The sequence below is a fragment of the Hibiscus syriacus genome, unplaced genomic scaffold (assembly GCF_006381635.1).
Source record: "Hibiscus syriacus cultivar Baekdansim isolate YM2019G1 unplaced genomic scaffold, ASM638163v2 tig00116997_pilon, whole genome shotgun sequence".
NCBI classification, from domain to species: domain Eukaryota; kingdom Viridiplantae; phylum Streptophyta; class Magnoliopsida; order Malvales; family Malvaceae; genus Hibiscus; species Hibiscus syriacus.
Genome location: NW_024063513.1, coordinates 1658513 through 1685475, shown reverse-complemented (window position 1 = coordinate 1685475; position 26963 = coordinate 1658513). Strand labels below are relative to the sequence as shown.

General features: G+C 35.6%; 5 protein-coding genes and 1 pseudogene across 6 annotated transcripts; 2 read left to right on the top strand and 4 right to left on the bottom strand.

Moving 5' to 3' along the window:
- The first annotated feature begins 202 nt into the window (after positions 1–202).
- Positions 203–1073, top strand: LOC120194126 (stress-response A/B barrel domain-containing protein At5g22580-like). Its single transcript, XM_039196515.1, has 2 exons — positions 203–524; positions 692–1073. The coding sequence occupies exons 1-2, from the start codon at positions 406–408 to the stop codon at positions 888–890; spliced, it is 318 nt and encodes a 105-aa protein (XP_039052446.1). The 5' UTR covers positions 203–405; the 3' UTR covers positions 891–1073.
- A 1427-nt stretch (positions 1074–2500) lies between these two features.
- On the top strand, positions 2501–4744 carry LOC120194263 (hydroxypyruvate reductase-like). The gene is made up of 10 exons (XM_039196623.1): positions 2501–2506; positions 2597–2698; positions 2855–2999; positions 3103–3230; positions 3382–3453; positions 3752–3876; positions 3968–4070; positions 4151–4195; positions 4305–4517; positions 4601–4744. The coding sequence occupies exons 1-10, from the start codon at positions 2501–2503 to the stop codon at positions 4667–4669; spliced, it is 1008 nt and encodes a 335-aa protein (XP_039052554.1). The 3' UTR covers positions 4670–4744.
- Positions 4745–5020: 276 nt separating this feature from the next.
- Positions 5021–7070, bottom strand: LOC120193811 (putative low molecular weight protein-tyrosine-phosphatase slr0328). The gene is made up of 6 exons (XM_039196244.1): positions 6757–7070; positions 6606–6725; positions 6144–6279; positions 5911–5978; positions 5744–5830; positions 5021–5155 (listed from the first exon to the last, which is right to left on the bottom strand). The coding sequence occupies exons 1-6, from the start codon at positions 7030–7032 to the stop codon at positions 5075–5077; spliced, it is 768 nt and encodes a 255-aa protein (XP_039052175.1). The 5' UTR covers positions 7033–7070; the 3' UTR covers positions 5021–5074.
- A 538-nt stretch (positions 7071–7608) lies between these two features.
- LOC120194416 (serine/threonine-protein kinase D6PKL1-like) lies at positions 7609–11957 on the bottom strand. Of its 2 annotated transcripts, none has more exons than XM_039196727.1 (3): positions 11733–11957; positions 9136–11175; positions 7609–8567 (listed from the first exon to the last, which is right to left on the bottom strand). In XM_039196727.1, exons 2-3 carry the CDS (start codon positions 10863–10865, stop codon positions 7709–7711), a joined length of 2589 nt encoding a protein of 862 aa, XP_039052658.1. In that variant the 5' UTR covers positions 10866–11175; positions 11733–11957; the 3' UTR covers positions 7609–7708. The 2 variants fall into 2 exon arrangements, with proteins under 2 accessions (XP_039052658.1, XP_039052657.1); XM_039196726.1 differs by lacking the exon at positions 11733–11957 and adding an exon at positions 11568–11724.
- A 2900-nt stretch (positions 11958–14857) lies between these two features.
- LOC120193851 (60S acidic ribosomal protein P2-1-like) lies at positions 14858–15871 on the bottom strand. The gene is made up of 3 exons (XM_039196279.1): positions 15680–15871; positions 15100–15329; positions 14858–15002 (listed from the first exon to the last, which is right to left on the bottom strand). The coding sequence occupies exons 1-3, from the start codon at positions 15765–15767 to the stop codon at positions 14976–14978; spliced, it is 345 nt and encodes a 114-aa protein (XP_039052210.1). The 5' UTR covers positions 15768–15871; the 3' UTR covers positions 14858–14975.
- A 1380-nt stretch (positions 15872–17251) lies between these two features.
- Positions 17252–20072, bottom strand: LOC120194261 (annotated as a pseudogene).
- Positions 20073–26963: the final 6891 nt, after the last annotated feature.

The following is a 26963-nucleotide window of genomic DNA, read 5'->3' as shown; positions in this document are numbered from 1 at the left end:
AAAAATGAAATGGAACTATTATGAGTTATGACCAACATTTCATGTGCAAAAGCAAAAGGCAAGGCAAAGCTGACAACGAGCTGTGGACAATTTTTACCGTGTGGTACAGCAAAGAAAATGGCTGACCAGTGGGTCTCCCCACCCATGCAAACCTGTACCTCTCCATATATTGAAATGCAGATCTTGTCTAACAAAGGGCTCTGATCCCTTTAGGCTTTAGGTCATGGTTGGCAATACAAACGGTGAAAATTTGTGGGTGAGACTGTTGAAATTGACACCAAAATAACTTTGGATTTTGTGTATAAATTTGTGTGGTTTTTCCGGGGTTAGCTGCTTCAGACGTTTTATAAACCCTCAAAGCTTGAAAAGCTTTCCTTTCTTTCTTTCTTTTCTAAGTGTGTAATAATGGCAGGGTTTAAGCATCTTGTTGTTGTGAAGTTCAAGGAATGTGCAGTGGTGGAAGAGATTTTGAAAGGTATGGAAAAGCTGGTTTCTGAGGTTGATGCGGTCAAGTCTTTTGAATGGTGAGTTTTTTTTTTAATCATTAATTTAGATCATTTTGCATGCTTGTATTCAATGCCCTTTCATTGAGTAAATACTTTCTCGTTGTAGAAGTGTTTTAGTCCTTTAAAATTTGATTAGGATGTTTATGTCAAGAACTGAATACATGAAACTGAAACCGCTCTAACAGGGGACAAGACATAGAAAGTGCAGAGATGCTTAGAGAAGGATTCACTCATGCCTTCTTGATGACATTCGAAAAGAAAGAAGATTACACTGCGTTTACCACCCATCCCAGCCATATTGAATTCTCTGCAACGTTTGTTGCAGCCATTGACAAGTTGGTGGTGCTTGATTTTCCATCTGTCGCTGCTAAATCTCCAGCCTGATCCTCTTGCCAAGATATCTTTCAACAATAATAATAGAAACAAGCTACCTAGGAATTTAAGTATTTGTTATGCGTAATCTCTCTTTCGCTTGCATCCCTATGTTTTCTGTATGTGTGTTATGGCTTCCTGCCATTTCTGTCAATTCCCCAATAATCTTAATTTCAATTATTGATATGTATATCACATGCCTTTTGCTTCGTTCCCCCCCCGGAATTTTGAGCCTACCATATCACGATTCCGACATACCCATACTTGCCTGTCCCAACAAGGCTATGCCCCTAATTTTCAAAGTTCGTATTCATGTGATTAATCGAAAATTACACGATGATTCCATCTTAACGACATCGTCCATGCCGTAATAGTTCTTATAATGGCACCAAAAAGTTGATAAAAATATGACAAATTTCATCAAGATTGTTACTCATTGTAGGCAAAAGGTTACAAGTAAAAATGTATATAAATAAACAGTAAGTGAGCCGGCAATAAGCACGTGGGATGAGGGCCCATCAGCTTGAACCATTACCATGTCAGAGAATTGAGTAGCAGCGAAGGGAAACATGAAGAATCTTGGAAAGGATACTTAAAGGAAAGCGATATTCCACTGGAAAAAGAAAAAAAAAATGGTGGTCCAAGCTGGCATGTATTATGTGTTTAAAAGTTAATTATCATTCTATTTACAGTTAAACTTTATAAAATTTTAATTTGATTCTGTTGCCATTTATATTATAGCTACGATATGAAATGCGTATATAGTTTATGGTGATTACAATTATTATTTGTTTATAATCAACACACATCATATAAACGTAACTGCTCAAATTCAGAACTTCAAAAGATAACAATACTTCCTTTAAACATTAAGACCGTTTATGTTTTGATTCAATAAATTTCATATTATAATGTTCTGATTCAAATAACCTTGCAGGTTTGGTATAGTCATTTTTATCTTCTATTTTTATTATTTGAAAAATCTCCATGGTGATATCCAATTTAGATTGGCATTTATGTTTTCCTATCATTTTGTTCGGAGGCCGAGAAGTCAAGTTGATGGCAAGTTTTTGGAAGGTGCAAATGATTTCGAGCAATAAAAAAATATTATTCAATCAACAAAAAATTATGATTTTGAACTTCTTTTAAATCAGTCTTTGCTAATTAATAATTTCTCAAAATCCATAATCATATAAATTAAGGTTATGTTATGTACGTGGGTGAAATCATATCTATATACTTAATCTTTCAACAAACTTAAATTGCACCAATAAAGGGTAATTTGCATGTTTAGTATCTCGACTATCATTTTTGTTCCATTTTGGTTGCTCTTTGTTTTTCAAAATCATACATAACGTTATGTTTAGTTTCATTTTGGTCACCACATATTAAAAAATTAATAAAACTATTGTTTCAACGTTTTTTTTTATTTTTCAATGATGTTGTGACATTATCTTATGATAGCATGTAAGTATCACCATTAATTTTTAACGACAAATGACCAAAATGAAATCAAAAATAAATGTTAGGAATGATTTTGAAAAAAAAAAAGAATAGTGGAGTAACAAAAACAGAATAAAAGTGATAGTTGGGTATTAAACGTGTAGTTCACTCAATATTAAATGAAGGTCCTAGTTCTTTTATATTATAGTAGTCGGAGCTCGTGCAAAACAGATGAAGCTTCTAATGCAGTTTGGTGTTGGCCTACAATAGAATAGAAGTATCCTTGGCAAAATTATACCAGAGAATACTTGGAGAATACACTTTCCGGCTCGCAAAATTATACCAGAGAATACTTGGAGAAGTATCCTTTTATTCAAGTACTTCGCTCAAATTCTCCTGCTTATCTACTTTTTGGCTTTAGAATTGTACCTACTGTCCAACAGAAGCGAACCATGTTTCTTGTTTTTCCTTTCCTAAATGAGTTGAATCTTTTGCATTTCACATTGAGCTTCTCTTTATTGAACTTCTCGTAGGTTGATCAATTGCCCCTCGAGCAAGTTCCTGATCATATTGGGAATTATGATCTCTGTGTTGTAAAAACCATGCGGTTCGATTCAAACGTCATAGCTCGTGCAAAACAGATGAAGCTTATTATGCAGTTTGGTGTTGGCCTAGAAGGTCCTTAATTATTCTTTTATATTATAATAGTCTGTAGCTTAAAGCTTTTGTCACATTACAATTACTGCATTAACTTTTTCGTTTTTCTTACTTGGGCATGAAGGCGTTGATATCGATGCTGCTACGAAGAAAGGGATAAAAGTTGCCAGAATTCCTGGGGATGCTACTGGAAATGCTGCATCTTGGGCTGAAATGGCTATATGTTTAATGTTGGGTCTTCTTCGGAAACAGGTTTATTTATTTTATTAGCCAGGACTTGCATCGCTTTAATATGTTCTTATGGTTCACTATATTCTTTGATACATGTATTTGTAGTAACCCTCAACTTTAACATCCATTTTCTGTATTGTCGTCCATACTTAAATTTGTGGCGGTGTTGCAGAATGAGATGCTAATATCTGTAAAGCAGAAGACGCTTGAAGAGCCTACCGGGGACACACATCTGGGTAAAACGGTCAGTTTCTGCTTTATCTTTTCAGTTTTCCCTTTGCTTCGACATTACTTTTAGATTCTCGCATGAAAATCCCGTTCCTGAAATTTGGACCTTTGCTTTCTCTTTCACGTTTCACGGTGACCGTCACTAATAATATAGTTGATGAGCAAGTGCTTGAACTTCATAATCTTGATTATACCAGGCTAGCTAAATGAATTACTAACAAAAAGAAACGTTTTTTTTCTTCTTTCCTTTTCTATTTCCTGGAAATGAAATGTTTAGTTTAATTTTCATTCACGTAATAGACCTGCATGCCTAGGTCTTTATATTGGGATGTGGAGATATTGGAATTGAATTTTCAAAGCGCTTGAAACCATTTGGTGTTAAAGTTATTGCTACAAAAAGGAGCTGGCCCTCAAATTGGGAACTTCTTTACCCCAAAATGTATAGAAGATTTATTAAGTAAATAGTGTTAGCTCGGTTGCAATTCCATTTTCATTCATTATGCCTTGAACATTCATTCAGGTTTTCCGAGTATTGATGATTTGATTGACAAGAAAGGCATTCATGGAGACATTTACGAGTTTGCAAGCGATGCTGACACAGTTGTCTGTTGCCTGAGTTTGTATAAAGAAACAGTAAGGCTTCTCTTTCCCTTCCAATAAATATTAAGGCTACAAAAAGTATTTCATACAATTGAGATATTTCAATTTTTCAGGTTGGCATAGTGAACGAGTCCTTCATATCTTCAATGAAAAGGTTTGTTTCAAAGGCTTCTCTCTTCTGTAAACTTTCAGTGTTTAGTTTTCTAATGAAATGGTTGCACTTAAAGTAGTCGGAGGATGTTGATATTAACAATAGTTTGATTTCAGGGAGACCTTTTGGTGAATGTTGCTCGAGGAGGTCCACTAGACTACGAGGCTGTTGTGCACCATCTCGAATCTGGACAGTTAGGGGGCTTAGGAATGGACGTTGCATGGACAGAACCATTTGACCCTGATGACCCCATTCTGAAATTCAACAATGTTATACTTACACCCCATGTTTCTGGGATTACTGAACATTCTTGCATATCCATGGCTAAGGTACACATCTTTTCGACACTTTCAGATTTGCAAGTAATATGGATTTCCAAGTCTGATTGTTGCTCACATTTTGCAAATTTCAGGTTATTGGTGATGTTGCCTTACAACTTCATGCTGGAAACCATTTCACAGGGAAAGAGTTGGTCAATTAGGTTGGCTCAGAATCGAACCTACTAACCGAGACTGTTGATTTTAGGTTCGTTCGATCATTTAAAATATCTCCATTATCACAATAAAGCATTTCATGCACCAATTTTCAAAATAAATTGGAAATTTATTTGACATTTGATCTTAGTAAAATTATCTTTAGCAACATAAAACTTCTACTTTCAAACGGTAGCCTTTTAAACCGATTCATCACATGGAAAAGGGAATACAACTGGTACGTGAGTTATAGCATAATATATCAACAGAAATTATTTCCTCAATCGTCATTGTAATTTCAAGACCGAACTTAACAAGGGACATATTGCTTTTACACAAAAAAAAACAGTTAAATACATGCAAACGCCAATGGAAGTTCCTCTTAGAACACATAACTGGGGTTTCAAAGGAACTTAGGAACTATGAGTGCCGCCATTTTCAGCCAAGATGTTGTCCAGTAATGATTCGCAAGCATCTTCGAGTAAGTCTAAAACCTGTTGTATCAATTGGCAACAAGACACATAATAAGCTTAGCCAGTTCCATGCAGAATGTGAATATTGCATAAATTGCAGAATGATATCGAAACATGGGAATCACAATAACATCCCAGGCACTCGTTCTCAAGTATGAGCAACGAGAAAAGAAAGTAGAAAACGAGAAAGTGGGTGAAAATGAGGATACAATGGTTTTCTCTTCTAACATCCAAAATTATTTTTCTTTCTCTGCAATTCAACCTATTAGCAGAGGTGAGTTAGCAAAAGAAACCTAAGTCCGAAAAACAAAACAAAACAATAACAATAACAAAAAAGTGGGAATAGACTTTCCTAAACAGAAGTTTCAGTTTCCTCCCTTAAATTGTTCATTCTTCCTCCTTTTTCTTCTTTTCAGATCACCCCACCCCCAACCATATCTAAATGCTTCTTCCTTCTCTCAAAAACCACAAAGATCTAATGACCTAAAAAGCTCACTTTTTTAAAAGTCAATGAAATATTCCCCAGGCTCCAAAATATGCAAAGAGAAAACATCATGAAATGGTTCCCATGCTAATGTTTACAATCTACCTTGAAAAACGATACATTACCTTCTCGAAACCTTGCGGTCCACCATAGTATGGATCCGGGACTTCAGTCTCGTCGTGTTTCTTACAATAGGAGCACATCAGTCTAACCTGCATAACCAGTACAAATATCTGAATGGAAAAGCCATCCATAATTGACCGACAGTCTCCACTCTTAACATTCCACTAACCATTTTATATGCATCAGCGGGAAGTTTGTCTCTGGATTTCCACTTATCGAAAGCCTTTAATATATCCTCTGCATGCAAATAAGAGCAACTATTAATACACTTATGACTAACACTACACAAGTGAAAATGAGCAATCAAAAGTGAGAACACGCCAAAAAATTCAATTTAAAATTTTAACTCATAGAATGAGAGTTAACAAAGGCTAAATTAAACAGCCAATCAAAGAGCGGTACCTCTATTTTGCTTGTCCATTGCAAGAATAAGGTCAAAATCACTAAAATCAGATGGCCGGATTGGCCTTGAAATAGATGTTATCTCAATGCCAAACCTTTTTGAGGCTGCCCTCATTCTTGGGTCTGCCAGGTTTCCCTTCACAATAACAAAACAATTAATTTCTCTCTCTTTTAGATTTTTTTCTCTTCACTGCAACCCATCGGGATCTTCGAATCAAACGACTAAAAGGTTAAAGAAAAAGGTTTACGATCTTATCAGTCACATTGCTTGGAATCCTAGAAGAAATAATTGTTTATCCTTTAACGTATTTGGTATAACAGGAAGCTCCGATATTAACTCATACTCGTTCGATTACCAAAATCATGAACAAAAAACCAATAAGATGCTTTGCCATACAAAAGTGTAAAATCTCAGTTAAAAAATAACGTTTCTAGCACTTTTGAAGTGGGGTATTTGTTTACCTCATGGTAATTAATGGTGCCGGCAGAGTCAATTTTAAACTTGGAGTCGAGGCCTTTCTTTTTCACAATATCTCTGAAGACACCTTCAGCAGCTGGACTCCGGCATATGTTACCTAGCAGCTGGACTCCGACATATGTTGCCTAAGCAAACAAAAAGAACAGAGAAAGGCTTCGTCTCTGTGGCTGCACCTGCTGATGGTGCTGAAGATGCCATTGATGCTCTCTCCAGCGGCCTAAAAGCAGGAGAATCGGTGGGTTTTTGGAGGGGATATGGGGGTGATTTTGGGTTTTGGAGAGATGGGTATTTGGTTGAATGAAAGAGAGGACTGAAAGATGAGGTATTGGAAGAAAGGAAATGGGAGTGGTGGCAAAATGGTAAATATGGAGCGGTTGCTGATGATGGCAATCTGGTTGTGGTATTGTTCATATGTGGTGGCCTCCTAGCGCCTGCAAATGTGGAGATGCCGGAAGCAAGCAAACAGGCCTTTGGTGGAAAAACCGGATTGGATTGGATGTAGAAAAAAGGCAGTTGAATGGGACAATGGGCTGGTAATGGATTTGGACTTTCTGAAATGGGCTGGGTGGGTTAGTGGCTTAATCCCTTCAATCTTCACTGTACATCACTACATTCTCAATCTCAAAGCGAAGAATTAGCTTTCATATTAGATTTTTGGTAACCTCATCTTTCAGATGCACCAGAGGTCTGGATCCCCTTCGTCAGATAAAGGAAAAGTATTCGCTTTAGAGTTTAGAGCACTGTCTAAAGTGGTTGACGATGAAGCGTTTTGGTTTCCGTAAGAGAGTCGTATACTATTAAAATTACAGAAGCATAGAACAAAATCAACGAAATGCCATAATAAAACTACAGAACCTAATAATTGAATGACTCTACCAAGGTTATAAATTGCGAACTTGGATGATTATTGTACTTTTTTAAGACAACTGGCTCTAGTATATATATATCATAGTAAAAACTTGCCACCATTTTTCTGAATTCGATTTACAGTGTGGGTGCGTATATATATTAACACCAGAATAAGAAAACTCAGTTAAAAAGAGAAGCCAGAAAAGAGCTTCCTTTTCTCGCATCAGATAAGCCCTAGCTAAAATATATCAAACTCCATATGGACTTCGGAGCCCTGCAATTTATCACCTTTGGAGCTGTCTTTTTTCTGCAAAGCTGGGGACGGCACACCAATGCCAGTTTCACAGACCCTTGGCATCTCAGGTGGTATTGCGCAACGTATCAGAGCCCAATTTATGCCTTCAAAGAAAGGGTGTTGTTTGATCTCCGCAGCTCCTTTCACTGATCCTAACCGGTTCTCAGGCTCCTTAACTAAAAGCCCTCGTATCAGATCTCTTGCATGAAAACTAACTATAGGGCTGCTTGGAAACTTAAGGCTATGGGACACCACATTGGATAGTGTTTCATCATTTCCCGAACCTTTGAAGGGCGTTTTGCCGTACAAAAGCTCAAACAGAAAGATTCCAAATGTCCACCAATCAACAGCATTCCCATGACCTTCACCTTTGACGATTTCTGGAGCAAGGTATTCGTGTGTTCCAACAAATGAGTTTGACCGGGCACTGGTTGGCTCCACTACAAGCTGTGGCATGGGGTTAATCTGAGTAGCTAGATCGGATTTTATTCTCCTTGATTTGGAAGAAAGAGATAGAAGCCTAGGAGTGAAGCATGGTACTTGAAAGGATGGATTGAGGCAGAAAGGCTCAATACAGCTGGACACAGAGCATGGACTTGACATCTTCTCTGCGGGCCCAGCAACGGAGGAAGTGGATTTAAGAACCACTGGACTAGCATCACATCTGAGTGACAAGTCAAAATCTGTGAGCATAATGTGACCGTCTTCTCTAATCAAGATATTTTCTGGTTTTAGATCTCGATATACAACGCCAAACATGTGTAGGTACTCCAACGCAAGGAGGACTTCGACACCGTAAAACCTGCATAAATGAAAAGAAAATATAGGAAAAAGAACATCAGAAAACCGGGGCAACAAGAAAACCGTGGATGAACCATAATAATGTTAATTCAAATCTAATTCTAACAATCTTAATTATTATAAAACCTCGTATATCTGGTGTATGAATTTGACTTTAAACTCCATCACTTGTATGCTCTTGTGAGGATTACCAAAACCAAATGCACGGAAATCAGATTTACTCCCTGTAAGTTTCAAATTAAAATCTGTGGAAAATTTCAATCCTGTTCCGAGGTGCATGAGTTTTCATGATGAGAACTGCCTTTTTTGTCTTCTTTACATTTCCTTTTTTACTTTAAGTTGAAATTAGCAACGACTAAATGACACAAAAAAATGAGAAACAAAATGCTTAGATCTTTCACACAAAAAAAGGGGACATCATTTTCTCTTCCCTATTTTCTTGTACGCTCTGTTGGTGCATAATCAGAAACAGAAAAAAATTAAGAAGTGTACAATGAATTGAACACTAAAGGTTCCTGTCAGCACAAACTAGAAGCATATTCCAACATCATTGAAGAGATACGTGTTACCTTACTGATTGTTCAGAGAAACTCCTGCCAGGTTGCTTCTGTCGTAACACGTGCAAATCACCACCTGGACAATACTCCATAACCAAGCAAGAAAGCTGTTCTGTTGCAAAATAGGCATATAGTGTGGGGAGAAAAGGATGATCCAGCATTTGCATTATCTCCTTTTCTGTTTGTGCCCTAGGAATCTTCTTGTGGCTCAACAAAAATTCATTGTTCATCACTTTCAAAGCAAATAAGCAGTTTGTATCAGTTAGCTCAGCAAGATAAATAGTGCCAATGTCCCCGCAACCCAACTTCTTGAGAAGCTTGAAGTGCTTCAAACTCAAGCTTCCATGCTGCTTCCGGACAGAGCAAAGAGCTTTCCACCTCAAACTTTTTGACATGTGAGGTCTGCTACCAATCTGACTAGAATCATTGATATTACTTTCTTCACTAGTGATTGTGCTACTACTATACTCCCCAATGCTACTTTTCGAGCTTTGGGAAAATTCTCCCTTTTCCCTTGATCTTGATCTGTCATCAGCTTCTATCAACAATGGTCTGGATTTGTTGCTACAGTTTGAACTCGAAATCGGTTTGAAATTTGTACTCACCACGTTTGAGTTAACTTCAATGCTGCAACTTGTACTGTTGGAAACTTGAGAAGCTTTCATATTTTCCTTCCTTCCATATCCCGAAGGCTTCTCTATTTGGTTATCTGAATAACTAGTACCAGGACTGAGATCATTGCTGAAACAAACATTACAGGAATTCGAACTGCTGCTAGTGGTAGTTGACTCCTCTTTTGCTTTCTTCCTCATAAAGCTTTTGTTCCTCAAGACTGGCTTGATTAGACGCCGATTTTCACAAACAGACTTCACCTTACCAGCAGCACTAGAAACAGAAGGAGAAGAAGATTCAGCAAGCAACTTTCCCTTTGGCTCCTTTTCTGGCAAAGGAGTTTCAACACAAATTGGGATAGAGGAACAACCAGTTTCCATGGCTTCCTCAGCAGCATGATTAACAGTGGAAGAACCTATAGAATTTAGCCTTTTAAGTTCTGCTTCTGAAACTTCATTTTTAGACTCCATGGCCAAATGAACAATCCGATCTGCAGCCAGAAACCTAGTGGATGCCTTTTCTGTTGTTGCATTATCTGAAGGGCTTGAATCTTGGTTTAAAACCTTCTTGTTAGACACTTGCAAAGATTCATGCATCTGTTCCAAAGAATTGGATGTGATCTTTTCAGGAACAAGTGAGATTTCCACTAAATTCTCTTTACCTTCATTTAGGGGAACTCCAGATCCATTTTCTTCAACTACAACAGCCCCATACAACCTTCTTATAATTCCTGCTTCCGAGACTCCTGAAGAACCTGCTGGTTTTGATGACCGCTTCTTCATAGCAGCCATCTCTGATGCCTGAGAGATAGACAATCCTCTAAGTGCCTGCTTCAAGCTCACAGGTTCAGAAATTCCAATTCCCGAAGCATGAGAAGGACCAACTCTAACTGGTCTTTTCATTGCTCGCTTCCATAAAGCATCTCTACCAATTTCCCTTGAGAAACCAGAAACCTTAGACGATGTCCTAACATTGACTGCTTCAAACAGACGGTTAATGTCATCCTCAATGGAATAGTTATTTACTGATTTTCGCATATTGTAGCTCTTACCAGGTTCTCCCATTTTCAATTCAGCATCTATTTCATCAGTCGATTCAACAATTTCAGACGTACTAGGCCCTACATCCATCTTTTCTAAAATTCAACTCAAAGACTACAACAAGAAATCAGGGGAACTATTTAATCTGCAAACTTAATCTAACATATTTCTGAATAAGTATCTGAATCTCAAAGAATGAGTAGAACTGAGCAATAAAACAACCTCACTGATTCCTGAGGAGAACATTGGATCATAATGGTTCTCGGGTGTATATAGCCAATCGAAGACCCACTTTTTAATTTCAAAACATAGTATTCAAATTCCAGAATGTATCACAAAGTTTGAGAGAAATAGAAGCCATAAATAAAATAAAGTAACCGATCATTGAAGTAGAACGATCCTGCACAATTCCATGAAAGGGCGTGAGTAATTAATCAGCAAGCATCTACAAGTTCATCAAATAAATTGCCATAACTACTCAGGGTTCCTTTTCCCACCCTTCATTTTCGAAATCAAGGAAGCTTAAGGCTGCCGAAACCCTAAAGCACGATAAAGCTAATCAGCCTATCAGCTACATACAACAACCGACTTAAAGACTAAAGGCTATATTAGAGTTTTATTGAAAGCCCTATTTGTTACAAGCTTTGAGCATTGAGTTTCAACTGAAATCCCAAACCCATATCAGGGCTTTTGGATTAAAGAAAACAACCAATTTTCACACCTAAAAGCAGCATAAAAGGTTAAGCTTTCAAATCCAAAAAAGCATAGCATTAAAGAATCGAATAACTTTACCTCTCAAAAACTGGCGGGAGCAGTAGAAAAATATATAAAACTCTTGTAAGTACATATATATTTTTCATGGAAGAAGAATTTGAACCAAAAAAAAAAGTAAAGCTTGGCAAGAGTTAAAACCCGAAAAACCCAAAGTAGATAAAGAGAAAATTATCAAAGGGGTACCTATGAAACTGAGGAAAAACGTGTAAACCCTGACAAGGGTTGCCTTTGAAGATGCCAAACAAGAAAAATAATGAAAGACCAAAACTTTGGGCACCTAGAGAAAGAGAAAGAGTATAATTAGGGCTGGGACAAAAGGAGGGAAAAAGAGGAAAAGAAAATTGTGAATTGAACGAATGAAGATAGAGAGAGGGGGAAAAGGAAGGCAAAGGTGAGAAATGCAACTCACGAGAAGTTTCACCTTGTTCACTCACAATTGCTTTTTTTTTTTTTTGGTGAACTTGTAATTGCTGAAAATTAAATGTGTTCTGATAAATAAAAAAATAAAATAAAATAATATTTTAACTTACTTTCTGCATTGTTCTTTCGAGCTTAATAATATTTTTAAAATTAATGTTGAAAATAAAATTAAAGATTCGAGGACGATGGATCATTAATTAAGGTAATAATGAAATTTATTAAGTGCCTAACCAGATTTTCTTTTTAGATTCCGAATTTAAACAGTTACTTCTACCAGATATATTTTATCAATGAACGAGAAAAATTGTCTTATAATTATATTAGATTATTAAAAAAACAAAAAATGAAAAATTACATTACTATGTTGATAACTTTATCAATCACAATAGAATTCATCCTATTTTTTAAAATATTTTTCATGACTCTTGTTTTCTAATTTCATTTTTCAATACAATATTCCATTATTTTCCGCTCACAAAACAAAATAATGAATAATTATGGTGAAAATGGAAAACGGTGACTGAAATTCCCCATTTTACAACAAACAAATTATATAAGAAGAAAACAAAAGAACATTTATGCATGGAATCCGAAACGTAGTAGCAGATACGTTATATGCGGGGCATGCACTTGGGTTCAGCAGATGTTGCCCACAAATAGACAAGACCCACGTAAATATGCAAAATCAATCTAACTCCCATTCTGTGCATTTCTTCTCAACAAAGCTTCAGTACATTTTCTAACCTTTTCTGTACATCTCATATTATTCAAATGTTTAAGTAATTTTTTTAAAAAAAATAATAATTTTTTTTTAGATAAAATAACTTCATTGACCAAAAATACTTTATAATATACGATTTTAACCAATTTTTTTTGGATTTGTCAAAATGACCAACTAAATCACAATGCGATCGATAATTCGCAACGCGATCTCCGGTATCGCAAATCAGTTTCCAGATTCGCAACGTGAACTTGGACTATCGCAATGCGAATATGTAAATCGCAACAACTGGTGGTATTGCATTTGTTTCTTAAGAATTGCGGACGTGTCAAAGACACGTATTACCACGACCACGACCCGACCCGAGATGGACGGCGACGGCGGCGGCGCGCGAGAGTCCCCCTTGTTCTCTATCACTCAACAAGGAAGTGGGAAAGCCAAGCCTTAAATACCATTCCCAATAGTGTTTCCAATACTATGTGGGAAAGCCAAGCCGTCCGTCTCATCTCGTGGTCGTTGTCGTGGTAATACGTGTCTTCGACACATTTGCGCGAATACTATTTTTTTAGAGAAAATTCTTAAGAAACAAATGCAATACCGTCGTTGCGATTTTAGACTATCGCAACGAACTTGGAATAAATCGCAACGCGAACTTCGACTATCGCAACGAAATTGGAATAAATCGCAACGCGAACTTCGACTATCGCAACGAACTTGGAATAAATCGCAACGCGAACTTGGACTATCGCAATGCGAATATGTAAATCGCAATGCGAATATGTAAATCGCAATGCGATAGTCGAAGTTCGCGTTGAGAATCTGGAAACTGATTTGCGATACCGTAGATCGCGTTGTGAATTATCGATCGCATTGCGATTTAGTTGGTCATTTTGGCAAATCCAAAAAAATTTGGTTAAAATCGTATATTATAAAGCATTTTTGATCAATGAGATTATTTTTCTTTTTTTTTATGATATGATAAACACTTTTCTATTATTGTATGCTCGGCATCTTTTGTATTTACACTTTTACCATTCAAAAACATTTTTTTGGATAAAAAAGATAAACATCCTCATTAGATTCTATTTAGCGCCGCGACTAAAAAACCAACTAGTTTTGACATTTGTAATTCCCCGAGACACTTTTCAAAGTGTAATTCCCCCCCCCCCCCTCTTCTAAAGGTTCATGAATAAAATTTAATTATAAAAGTTAGAAGGGAGTGGGAAAATAGCGAGAGTTGATGCTCCACAAGAAGCATTTAAGATTGAAGGCAAATTATACTTTGCAATGATTAATTAGTTGGATCGGTCAAAGTTTAATTATAATAATTTTTTTTTGAAAATAATCAGTATATTTTATTTATCGAAAATCGTATCAATATATGTCTTGTCAGTTACAAAATGAATAAATACAGTTGTAATTATCATAAATAAAATATAACAATGATCGCTTATTGATAGTCTGATAAATAAAAACATTAAAAAATGAAGCAATAACTTAGATAAACTAATCACACTAACAGCTCCAAACATCAAACATGAAAGAGAAAAACGAAGAAAAACCAACAGAAAAAACAATTTCCCAAACAATTGAAAGCAAAGAAAATTCGAATATATATATATCCAAATCAAGGCAAATGATACTTTCTCTAACCTCTTTTCAAACTGATTCATTAATTGATGGACCTAAAACCAGATTTTATACGTAAAAATGAAGAAAACAAAATTAAATAGGGCGTTTTACAGTGATTAATTGATGATCTATAAAATTGAAGTACAATCTTAATATTAAATGTTATTTAATGAACCGTTCTAAGTTATTTCTACAGCTTTGATCATACTTTTTTTTTAATTTAATGGTGATGGGATGAACTGATAGAAAGAATGTTAGTACGAGGAAAATGAGAAAAAATGTACAGGAGCTAGACTGAGGGTTTAGGTGAACTGCATGGGAAAACATATATTATACCTAATTTATAAATTTACTCATGACTTATCATTTTTCACTTTAAATACTCTTAAATTTTTGCCTATTTTAAAATCAAACAAATTAAATCATAATATTTTAAAATTTATCACAATTCCGTACATCACATCCACACCCAACCCATAAACCATAAATCATAATCTGGTTTAATTGAAAAATTCGAAATTGCAACTGAAACAACTGCATGCTCCAAAGAAAACTCAAAACATAAATGAAGATGAAAGAACAGTGTCCAACAAGAGTAACAAACATACTAAACCATATACCAATTAAAATAAAAGAAACTGCATAATAGAAGCTTAATCGAAGAGGCTGAAACCCATATCCTGTATCAAGTTTCAAAAAGGAACTTATGTTAGTCAAGAACACGTGAATAAAGAAGTCAAATACTAGTAGTAGATTTTGGAGTAAGACAATCATTACATCATCGGACCCTTCCTTCTCTTCGACCTTCTCTTCTTTATTGGCCTCGGCAGCCGGTGCAGCACCGCCGCCAGCACCACCAGATGTGGGTGCAGCGACAGCGGCAGCACCGCCACCTGAAGGAACTGAAGCCAACTTCTCCCTTCCAGATGCAATTAGCTCGGTGATATCTTTGCCTTTGACTTGGGACAATAGCAACTCTATCCTATCATCATCAGCCTCAGCTCCAACTACGACTTACATAATAAAAGAAAAAGTAAGTCATTCCTGCCTGAATGCTCGTTTGCTTTTCAGAATTTGGATTCACAAATAAAAAAGGTATAAATTGGCATGAATTTCATTAGAATTTTAATACCTCCCTAGTGGCTAGTAGTCTAGTACCATTATGCTAATACTTACCATTTGCAATTACTATAACTAGATATAATGAAAAACAAAATATCGATATGTAGATTCGACTAAATTCAATTAAAATCCAATGAACGCATTAGAACAACCACTAACAAATCATAGCTGAATTAAGCATAGATCAACTAAGTGACTATAGTAAATCGAGATAACAAGAGAGTGAGAAAACCCCCAGATCCGATAATATCCTTCAGATCACCGGCAGAAGGGGAAAGGTTCCCTCCCAAGACGGCAAGCAAGTAGGCTGCGATCACCTTCATTATCTACTCGACCAAGAAAACCTTAGAGCCAGAAGGGAAAAAGGAGCCGTGGGGAAAGAACTATAGGGTTTTCGAAGGAAAAGAAATGAAGATATAGTATAAATGGCGATGTTGCTAGGGTTTTTGCTTTTGTCGATGTCCGTCTAATTTCAATCATGACCGTTCATTTTAAATTATTAGTTTTTCCTATCGAGGAAAAATGCCCAAAGTCAAAGGGACAAGATGCCCTAAATAGAAAAATGGGTCGAAGCCCATAAATCAAGGCCATTCGGGTCATTTATTTTCACATAAGAAAAGCGCGGGAAAACGCTTTATCCCTCCCTCCTTCCCCCTTGAGCTTCGACTGCCTGAGATCTTTTTTTGGTAAAAACTTTTCTTTTTCTTTTTCTTTTTAAGGCAGAAGACTTCTATTGAAATAATAATAAAAAATAGTCCCTTTTTTACTTACTAACTCGTAACATGTTACTTGAGAAATCCAAAACACTACCGCACAAATTGAATGGCGGAGATAACCAATTGCAGGACCGGCGAGACCTTCAGAGATCGAATATGTATATGAAATGAAATGTATCATGCATGTATCATAAGGTTCAATGTTCTTTCTATAAATGAAATTTTGCAGACCGTTCCAGAATGACCATGCTTTCCTAGCTTGAAGTAATGACCATACCTAATAGTTTCAGACAAACAAGACATGGATAACATCAAAATCTCTTATACCACAAATATGTCGATTCATATGAAAGTTATATCTTAGACACGAAAAATAACATCATCAACATGGTACAACCAGATAATCCTGCATATGTTATTCTGGCAGACACCAAGATATGATTGAAATTAATCTCATGCGCGCCTGTACTCGTCTCCACAATCCCCTATCACTCTAAGCAGATCTTTCCCTCTTTTTGAAACTTCTAGTATGCTGCTCACATCTTCCTCGGCAAGAACAAGTGAAAATATGGCATTTGTGTCTTGGATATGTTCTGATAAACCAAGTCTAACACCTACCATTGATCCTGCTACTGCTGTCTGTCATAACATTCCAGTAAATCGAGCAAAAACCCCATTACGTTTCAATGCATCATACTCAACAATCCTTAAATAAATAAATAACTTCTATGTAATTAATTACCTGATCTAGTATGTATTTAACAGCAACAGTTGGGATTGAGACTCCATGTTTAGATGCTACTTTTTTTAGAGTCTGAAGTAACATTTGGAATTAGCTCCATCCTCCCCAAGCATCAACCATCTGCCATACTCATTGATATATTAAAATACCACAAACAAAAGGTAAAATTATATGTGTGTGTGTTCAACATTTAAGGATTTTTTTCCCACAAGTTTTCACAACTTGTTGAATTTGTTTTATAATCCATATTTTTAGGTGTTTCTAGGCAGATTCCTAATTTGAAAATGGGTTAACAACATTTCACAATTTCTAATTCGGTGTCGTTTCATTGAGTTTAAGATTGAGAAATTCAATATAGAATACAGAACAGCAAAAATATGCCAAAAAAGTTTGTACCCTTTTGTACTTCAAGGAACTTCTCAGATAATAGACCACCCATTACCGTTCCATACCTGCATTTGAAATTCTCATCAATTTTGCTATTAAGGCAGAGCACTGCCTAGTCATCTAATATAGATAAATAAACACAAAGTTAGAGTTCGCAAGATATTTGGCCTCAAATTCGTTATTTCTCATTGGAACTTTTTTCCTGGTTTGCTCGTTCTATCTATTTAGAGAACAATATCCACAATGCCTGAGCTAAAAGTTGACAAGATGTGTTTTTGGGGTATCGTGTGGATATATATATATATATATATACAGAGAGAGAGAGAGAGAGAGAGAGAGAGACGTTATCAGTTTGACGCCTGTAAGCTGACAAAACTCTGCCATTTTTTGCTGAGGCATGTCAACAATTGAATGTTGCACCTGATGATGCATCATTGGCAATGCCAAAAACATAAACTAGCCAATAAAAGAGATAACTAACACCTGATAACTTGTTGAAGAGTAATAAAAACCTGATTGCTAACAACAGGAATTCGATTCTCTAGTATTATTTGCAGCCTTTCCGTATCAAAACTTGTCAAAGCAACGGTTCTAATTTTACCTGCACATTGATCAGAGAAGCATTTTGATTAAACATTAAACTGAGAATTGCAGGCTATCGCATCCAAAATCAAAGCTAAAATAGTGGAGAATGAATTCCAACCTTCTTCTTTCAGGTCAGTGAGGTGTATTAGTGCATCAAGGTAGCCGGGACTGGAATAATCCCACCTGTTTCAAATAGTTGCAAAGAAATAGTATGTAGCAAAGAAATTAACGAAATTAAAATTAAGTCAATCCATGAATGAAATTTCAAACAATGCCATCTTATCCAGCATACACCTAAACCTAACAAGGTAGTCATATTCTGTTGAGTATACTTATCCAATGGATAAAAAAATCCTCAAGACTCAAAGTGATGTATTAAACAAACATCATTCGAATGCCGCTGAATTATATATTATTTAACAAAGACGATGACCTTTTAACTAATGTCATTACGAATCAAAGCAAACAAAATAAAAAATTAAATCTTCATGAAACTAAGTAGTAATAACTGTAGTATAATTCTCCATGAAACTAAGAGTAAATTTGCATCATTGAATCGGGTTTTAATGGAAGGTCTCAAATTTCTATAGATAATTGTTCTAAGTGGACAGAAAGTGTGACATATACTTATTAGTACCAGTGAAACTGAAGCATGTCCAATGAAGGCACATCCATCCTCTTTCGTGATGCATCAATGCTCTCCCTGATATAGCTACTTGTCATCTTTACTGGTGGTGGCACCCATTTAGTGAGACTGCATGAATAATACAACAGAGTAAACATAACCCAAAAATTACTCTTCCCAACCATTTTGGGTTTATAAACAATAGTTTATGAAAGGTAAACTAAATAACCTCCAAAGTACAATGCACAGAGTAAACTAGTGTAGTGTCCAAGAAAGCTGATCTTAACCAAAATCTAGCTAAAGAACATGAATGTTGAGCAAGATATGGCTACAAGTTACAACTCACCCTCTAACTTTTTCCTAGTATTCTGGTGGACGCTCTCCACGAACTCTATTGATAAAGATGCCATAAAGATCTTCTGCAGGTCCATCTGCGATACCAGAGAAGCCTAGCAATGAAAGAATACCCACGCACGATATCTAATTTCCAAGACAACTCATAAATTGAAACACAATGTACGAAACTTCACTTACAGAAAATTTCACAGAGACCTCTTATACGTTTCAAATATTTAGAGTGGCCCTCTATCAACTAACTATATATATCCCATCCAGTGACCAAGATAACTCACATAAACTGTAACACACGGTAAGAAACTTCACTTACTGAAAATTCACACATAGACCTTTTATACGCTTCAAATACTTAGAGAGGAATAGTCCTCAATCAACGACACTTGTCTGGACTAATTCAAAGAGCTTTACCATAACCAACTCCGGTATCCTAGTTTCTCAAACAATAATTTCCAGATTATAAACTTTTTACTTAACCAAATCAGACGCAACAAATGCATTCAACACACACAGGCACCCATTCATAATTTCAAAGTAGGGCATTCATTTGCAACAAGAGTAAAAAGCAATGAGAGGATTACATATATCAGCCATATCAAAAGTGGTCAGTCCAGCATCGGCATACCGAAACATTGCATCAACAGCATTGTTTCGATCAATTCTACCTCATCCCCTACTTGTTTGCCACATCCCATTCACGACTTTACATATTTCCAACGAATCCTTCCCATTCTTAACTATGCTCCTTTTGTTATCTTCAGTAACGACGCACTGAATTTGGTTTGGGTTCAACTTTCTTACTGGATTATACCAGTTTTTTTGTTCCCCATTTAACTGAATTCAATGTGAAGCTGCTTAACGAACTCTGTAAGAATTCCGCCATTCAAATGGTTCTCGAATATTATTGTTTTACTACTACGTTTTTTTCCACAATAAAAAAAATTCGATAATGGCATTTTCGTCAGCCAAATGTTAAACGAGAATAATAGCAACGTGGCAAATGAAACAAGGTGACGCGTGGATTTTAAGACGCTATCTTGGTTGTGTGGTCAGAAAAATTAATAAAACAAACCAATGAAATGATGCCACGTATACGAAAAATGAGCGTACAATGGTCGGCCATGTCGAAGGTGGAGAGACCGGCGTCAGTGTAGCGAAGCATGGCTTCGACGGCATCGTCTTGGTTGATTCTGCCCCAAGCTCCACTGGTCTGCCACATGTCGTGTAATAATCATGTTTAAAATTGTTCGAAACAAAAGTAGTACAATGAAAAAACACAATAGGTTTGAGGGAACGAGTAGAGGTATGTCATATGTGGGTTTGATGCTTAAGTAGAGGATGCCACCTAAAGAGAATGTCTTCTAATTAGAAACGATTAGTTTTCTGAGAAGGTCGGGGTTTGATGGAACAAGAAGTTTCCCGAGAAGCCCTCCGTAGTAAATGCAAGGCAAAAAGCTAAGAAGACGAGTGAAGGTCATATCAGTGTCTCAAGCGAGAAAAGTCGTAAAGGATGCCACTAGAAGAGTATGCCTTCGTAGAGTTTCCCAAGAAGGTCGGGTTACTCATGTTTAATCGATTTTACAAATATACCGTATAAAAGACAAGTTGAAAAGGAGGGCACCCGAAGAGAATGTCTTTTATAAACATTGTTGGTTTGACAAAAAAGACAGAATTTATGAAACAAGCATTTTTTTTTCAAGAAGACCATGTCTTTTATAAAAGACATTCTATTCGGGTGGCATAACTTATAGCACCAATATTGACATAAGTTTAGTGTCAAGTTGTGCCACAAGAAGAAAAGCCTCTTATAAGCATAGACCGTGTTAAATTTTACAATATCAGTGGAAGGGGGATATTTATTTATAGTGGGGTAATCTCGTGCTGTGAAAACCGCGAGTTTTGCAGAGATTCCTGACGTGGTAGAAAACTCGCTCTTTATAAAACGCGAGTTATTGAGGGATTCCTAACGCAGTAGAGATTTCTGACGTGGAAGCAACATTTGATTCAGTATGGCAAGTCAATTATTAAAATGAGTGAGAAAATATGTCTATAAAACAAGATCAGGGTCTATTTTGGATGAAATATCTTCCTAAAACAAATAGTAATGGCGAGATTTTCTGCAACTATGTTCCATTCCGGAACTTATTTCTACACTTCCTTCAATGGCAAGATTAAGAAAGATGAGTTGTACGATTTGATTTCAACGGAGCTTAAAAAATCTTCAATGCGACAAATGTCTTCGTTGCAAGCTAAAGTTCCCATGGGAAATACCGGTATTGAATCACATTACATGTTGATCTTATCGAATACAAGAAACCTTTGAAAGATGTTTATGGCTTACACACGTGTTGGTGGTAGGAACATCGAGTTAACTATAACGTTTAAGGAAGAACCAAATTCAACAAACAATGAAGGAGTAACTCGGTTATCACAAGACTATGAGAACAAAGAGCCAGTTATGCTACGTATTGCCCGTGAACATCGGGAGAGAGAGCGATAAACAACTCATGTAGTTTGCTTTTTTATTATGCTTTTAAATTAGTATTAAAATAATTTTTGTGTGAGAAAATGATGATTCTCAAGTTGTTTATGCATCAAACTGAACAACTAATTATCATATTGTTCAAGGATAACTTAAAGGAATTAATAATTTAAAGTTGATTAATAATTTCAAAATTTTTTAAAAACAAGAACATTATATTCAAATACTATTTTTTTAAACAAAAAAGAAAATGAAGTTCGATTAACTAAAAAAAAGAAAATACAGTTCGAATAACTAAAAAAATTACAAATTTAAAAAACTAATGATATCTATTTCCACTCGTACCGCATTGTGGCAGACGAGGAGTCTGACAAGGATTTATACGAACCAATCTATATCCGGAGGCATCATCATCACTCTGATCATCACCACTACCACCCCCTCTCTCATCTACATGGCCTGCACCACCACTGTCTCTAGACCAAGATCGATGTAGAACATGCTCTGTGGCGATGTCTGCTCGACAGTGCCGTATTCAAAGTCTGTTACCAATGGTCGAACAGATACACACAGAGGTGACAGATAATATGCTTCAACTAGAGTAGGAGGGCAATGAGAATGGACAACAATCGTCATATAATAACAAAATACGTCGACGAAAAAACCTTTCGTCGGTAGCTCCGTATGCTGAAATGGTGACGGAGTCACTATATGTTGAAACGCTGACTGAGTCGAGTGGGTGAATGTAGGTGCCGTCAGCGGTGTTTGATGCTATGTAGGTGGTTCTTGTGACGTTCCTCATGATGAGGCTTGAGAGTGTTTTTGTCTACTCTGACTTGCACCACGTTAAGTCGGTGGACGTTTCATCGCGGGACGTTGCATGGAAGGACGGTTTTAGGGAGGCCTATAAATGTCTCGCTCTTGCATCCTCCATAAATATATGGTATCCCATTTTGCTCGAACCATGTCATGTAATCATCTGAAACATCCTTGGCCAATATGGGTTCAGAAACGGGCTGCCTAACAAATCTCGTCATCAACTGCATCACCCAATCCACATGATACACCTCACAATTAACCTTCGTCTTCTCTTGTCACGTTAGGCGATGCAAAGCCTTATCCAAGGTTGTTGGTGGTGGCGGAATCGTTTGGACACGACCAAATTGTAGCAACACGTGATCAGTAGAATGACATTCGACTATCTTATACATTATCAATGGGACCACTGACATCCAAACGTGCGAACTGTGATATATCTCATCCGGAGTACACGCTGTAATAGCACCATCATTATACATCGTCCACACGAACTACACAAATATTTGTAAACTGTGTTAGAAAATCTCGAATAAAAAATTGATATTTAATTTACAATTAAAATTATAAAATTGATTACCTTGTCTGTCATCTTATCGATCGACAATCTAAAATCACGCAACGATTTTGGTAGGTGGGTGTGAGTAAATGTGACGGTCCACCTATCATTCATATAAAAATATAATTATTTGTAAAACAAACATGTAGTAATAAATATATAAACGTAGGCTATTTGTAATTACGTCTGAAATAGAGGAAACTGCAATGAGGTTGGTTGTAAAGGAATCGGTGCTAAAAAGGGCATTTAAAACCAAGCCCACGATTGTAACAACATCAAACAACCTCTAAGTGCTTGTTTGTTCGGATTAACACCTTTATATAGCTCCCGAAACAAAAAGGCCAACATTGTCGATCCCCAACTCTTATTTTTAGAGACCCGCAAATCGCGTAGATGATACAACCACGTCAGATGTACTTTGTTTCGTGATTTATCATGCATCAAGACCCCCAATAACTTGTAAAATATGAGCACGAGCAAATTATTGTAAAATAAAAAAGGTTTGAATACATAAATTTATCGTAAAAAATTATATTAACATAAACTAAAACAAAATTTAAATATTATAAATAAATAAATTACAATAAATAAACATAAATTTAAATAATTACTTATTTAATTTATGGAGCAGCATCGGCAAGAAGCAACGCAAAATTGTCGTTCAAAAATTTAATGTAGATATTCCCTCCGTTCAAATCATCCTCCATCGGAGTAACTCCTAGCAGTTCCTCACACAAGGTTCCCTAGCTCCCATGAGTCATATCAGTAATAGGATTTCCATTAACAGGCAATCGAAGATGGTATGTGACATCTTCAAGGGTAATAGTCGCCTCCCTACATGGAAAAAGAAACATCTGTGTCTCCGATCTCTATTGTTCAATCAATGTGTTTATCAATAAAGGGTGCAACTTCGTACCACCAGTTACGGTGCCAATGTAACCAAAACCAGCTTTGTGCAAATATGGAATAATATCTTCATTAGGGGATGAGAAATGGTTGATAAAACTCGTCAACGAACGTTCATATCCCTTCAAATAAATAAATAAATAATTTCAAAACAAACAAATAAATAAATCTGAAATACCTAAATAAATAAATAAATTTGAGTGGATTAAATAATTAAATCAAAAATAAATAATTAAATAAATTAGAAATAAATGAATACATAAATTCGAAATAAATAAATAAATAAATAAATCCAAAATAAATAAATAAAAATTACCGCTAAATTTCCCGCCAATAAGTGCATACATGCGGAAGATCAGCCCTCAGTAGTCTAGTCATAATAATATGAGAGAGATAATATATGAGAGTTTTTTTTGAAGGAATGTGTGAGGAATTCTGGTTAATGAGATCTATTTATAATGGTCCTAGCACTCCCCCTAAAGCGAGGGGCAAAAGGTATCTCGCTTTATACGAAAAGTGATTTACGAGAATCTTTTCAAATTTTAAATCTCGAAACTTTTACGAACGATAATATCTCAATATCTCGTGGACCTTATGTTCTAGGAAATACGAGGTACTAAATAATCATATTAAACTAGGTAATATGAAAAGTGCACAGTACCTTGCATCCTATAAAATGCGAGACATGTTATCGTACTGGATATGACACGAGTTAGTCATACGTGTGCAGTTTGGGGGCATTTTCTAACAAATCTACTAAGGGATTACTGTTTAAAAAAATAATTAATGGGGACTTTCAATATAATATTGTCAAAAGTCAGTTCGAGTTCGGGACGAGCGGATGATGTAAAATTTTAGAATCGGGTCAAGTTGACCCAAACCCGACCCGTACCCATCCCTTTGCAACATCTGGCTTTACCAACAAAAAACCCGATCTTCTGAACTATTGTTTTCCGATTAGTATAAAGATATTATTAAGGGGACGTTAGTCTCTAAATACCACACGTCGAGTTTAACATACATATTAAAGCGGAGATTTAAATTTTCTTAAGTATGGGTAATAGAAAGAACAACATTATAAAATAGCAATCGTGATATTATAACGTTTATGACATGATTCAAATATCTTTAATTGAAAAACTAAAATGAAATTCCACTTCAGCTGAGATATTTTATATCTGAATGAAGTGAACCCTGGAATCCGACTTTGGTGAGGAAAGTCTTCATGTGGTTGCAAATTCTAAGGGGAGTTTTTAAGCTAAGTGCTTATAGGTTAGTGTTAGTGCCGACAACCATTGCCAGATCTAGAAATTTATAAATGGGAATCCAAAAGTTTTAATACTATTTTTCAACGCGATGGATATGCAAAAAAAAAAATTATTTTTTCTTTCCTTAATATATTAAACTATATTTACTAATTAATCTAAAATAATGGGTATGCATCCCTGTCGACAGTTAAGAACCATGCATGGAGCACCATTTTTGCAAGGAATGTAGGTTGAAGCTAAAAAAAAACATGCATGAGATTACTATTAAGGAAGTGGTTTCCAATTTGAAGTTCTTTATTTGTATACACCCTTAAACCCTATCTCATATCCTAAATTTCTTGGGGGGGAAGGAATGCATTTCGTTGGCTCATTGTCATCCGTATAAAAATCATATTAGCAAAAGAAAAGTTCAAAAGTTTTACTTGCAAAAGTGAAGCAACCAGCCTACCGCCACTTTGACTCTTGTATGTTTCTAAAACTGTAGGTGCTTTTCATAAAAGGGGGGAGGATCTGTTTGTTTAATGTCTTGATTGAAAAAACATGAAAAACGTGTGAAAATTAGAAGTTTGTCCAATCTTCAGAGTGGGGTGGCAACTTTTTTCCATGATCGCGGTGAAAGATAAGTAAGCTGAAAATTGGAAGTTTATCCAATCTTCAGAGTGGGGTGTCAACTTTTTTACCATGATTGCTGTGAAAAATAAGTAAGCTGGAAAAAAGCAGCAGGCAAAAACAAAATCGATCTATTAGCCATTTAATTTTTGTTGGATTTGATTTTTTTTAACATTCAAATCAATATACTGTATAATACGCATGTTATATAATCTGTCTATCTTTTTCTTTTAATAGCATGAGGTGATTATAAGGTAGTATTTGTTCATAATCATTCTTTACCATTAACGACGCACACACCCTGTAGACAGACGTAACTGCTCAAATATAAGACATCAAGAGAAAATAATACTCTCTCTGACTACTAAAAATCACTCAATGGGTTTTATAATATTTATGATTTTAAAATTTTAAATTAAAAATAAATATGTACATATTAAATTAGAAAAAAATAATAAGCATTTATCTTATGTTGTAGTCTTTATAAAAGATAAACATTTATTTTATGCTCTACTTTATCTATAAAGAGTTTCGTGTGATTATGAATGATTATAAATGTTATATCAGTTGATTAATAAGTTTTTTTATCCTTTCTGTTTTCTCTCATTCATTTTAGCAAATCATTGATTTGGTTGACATTTTGGTTACCATCTAGATTTGGTTTACATTTCTTAAGATTGTAAGTTTGAATGAGTTAAAAAATAATTATTTATGATTCAATTAATTGAAGACCATAATAGTTTAAGTTTTGTACAAAAAGCAATTAGAACCATAAGATGTATAGAGGTGAATTTCCTTTCATTGCTATCATTTTGACCAATACCACTAATTAAATATTAATTAGTAGTTTTCTATTTAAAAATTATTATAATTTATCAAAAAATTATATTTTCACTAATACCACTAATTAAATATCATTTTAAACAACCAACTGGTCTAGTGGAATGAGACATTATATCTCTTAAACAAGGTCAGATGTTCGGATCCTAGCGATTGTGTTTGAAACAAATTGGGTTGGGAGAGTTACCATCGTCTCTACAATATTGAGCAAGCAGATATATGTGACCAGCAGGAGAGTGTGGAACGTGGGAAATTCGATATTAAAGAAAAAAAACGTGGAATAAGATTTTCAAAACAAACCACACACACCGACGTTGCTCGGGACAACCTCAAAGTTAAAATCAACTATATACGTTATCTTTTAACATTTTTTTGTTTAGACTATGAATGCAATTAATGTATTTCTAGATTAATAAGGAAATTTTAATTTCTCAAGAATAACTTCGTATTCTCTAACGGCTAAGAGAATTAAAATTATGCTCGAAAATACTAAAAGTTCACAAATTAATCTATATAAAATTTCGGTGAAGTCTTTTGTAGGTGATTTCAGATATTCATCAACATCTAGAAGAATATTGAAATTTAATCTCATTCAAGAAGACACCTTGGTTTTCATGAATTACGTTGAAA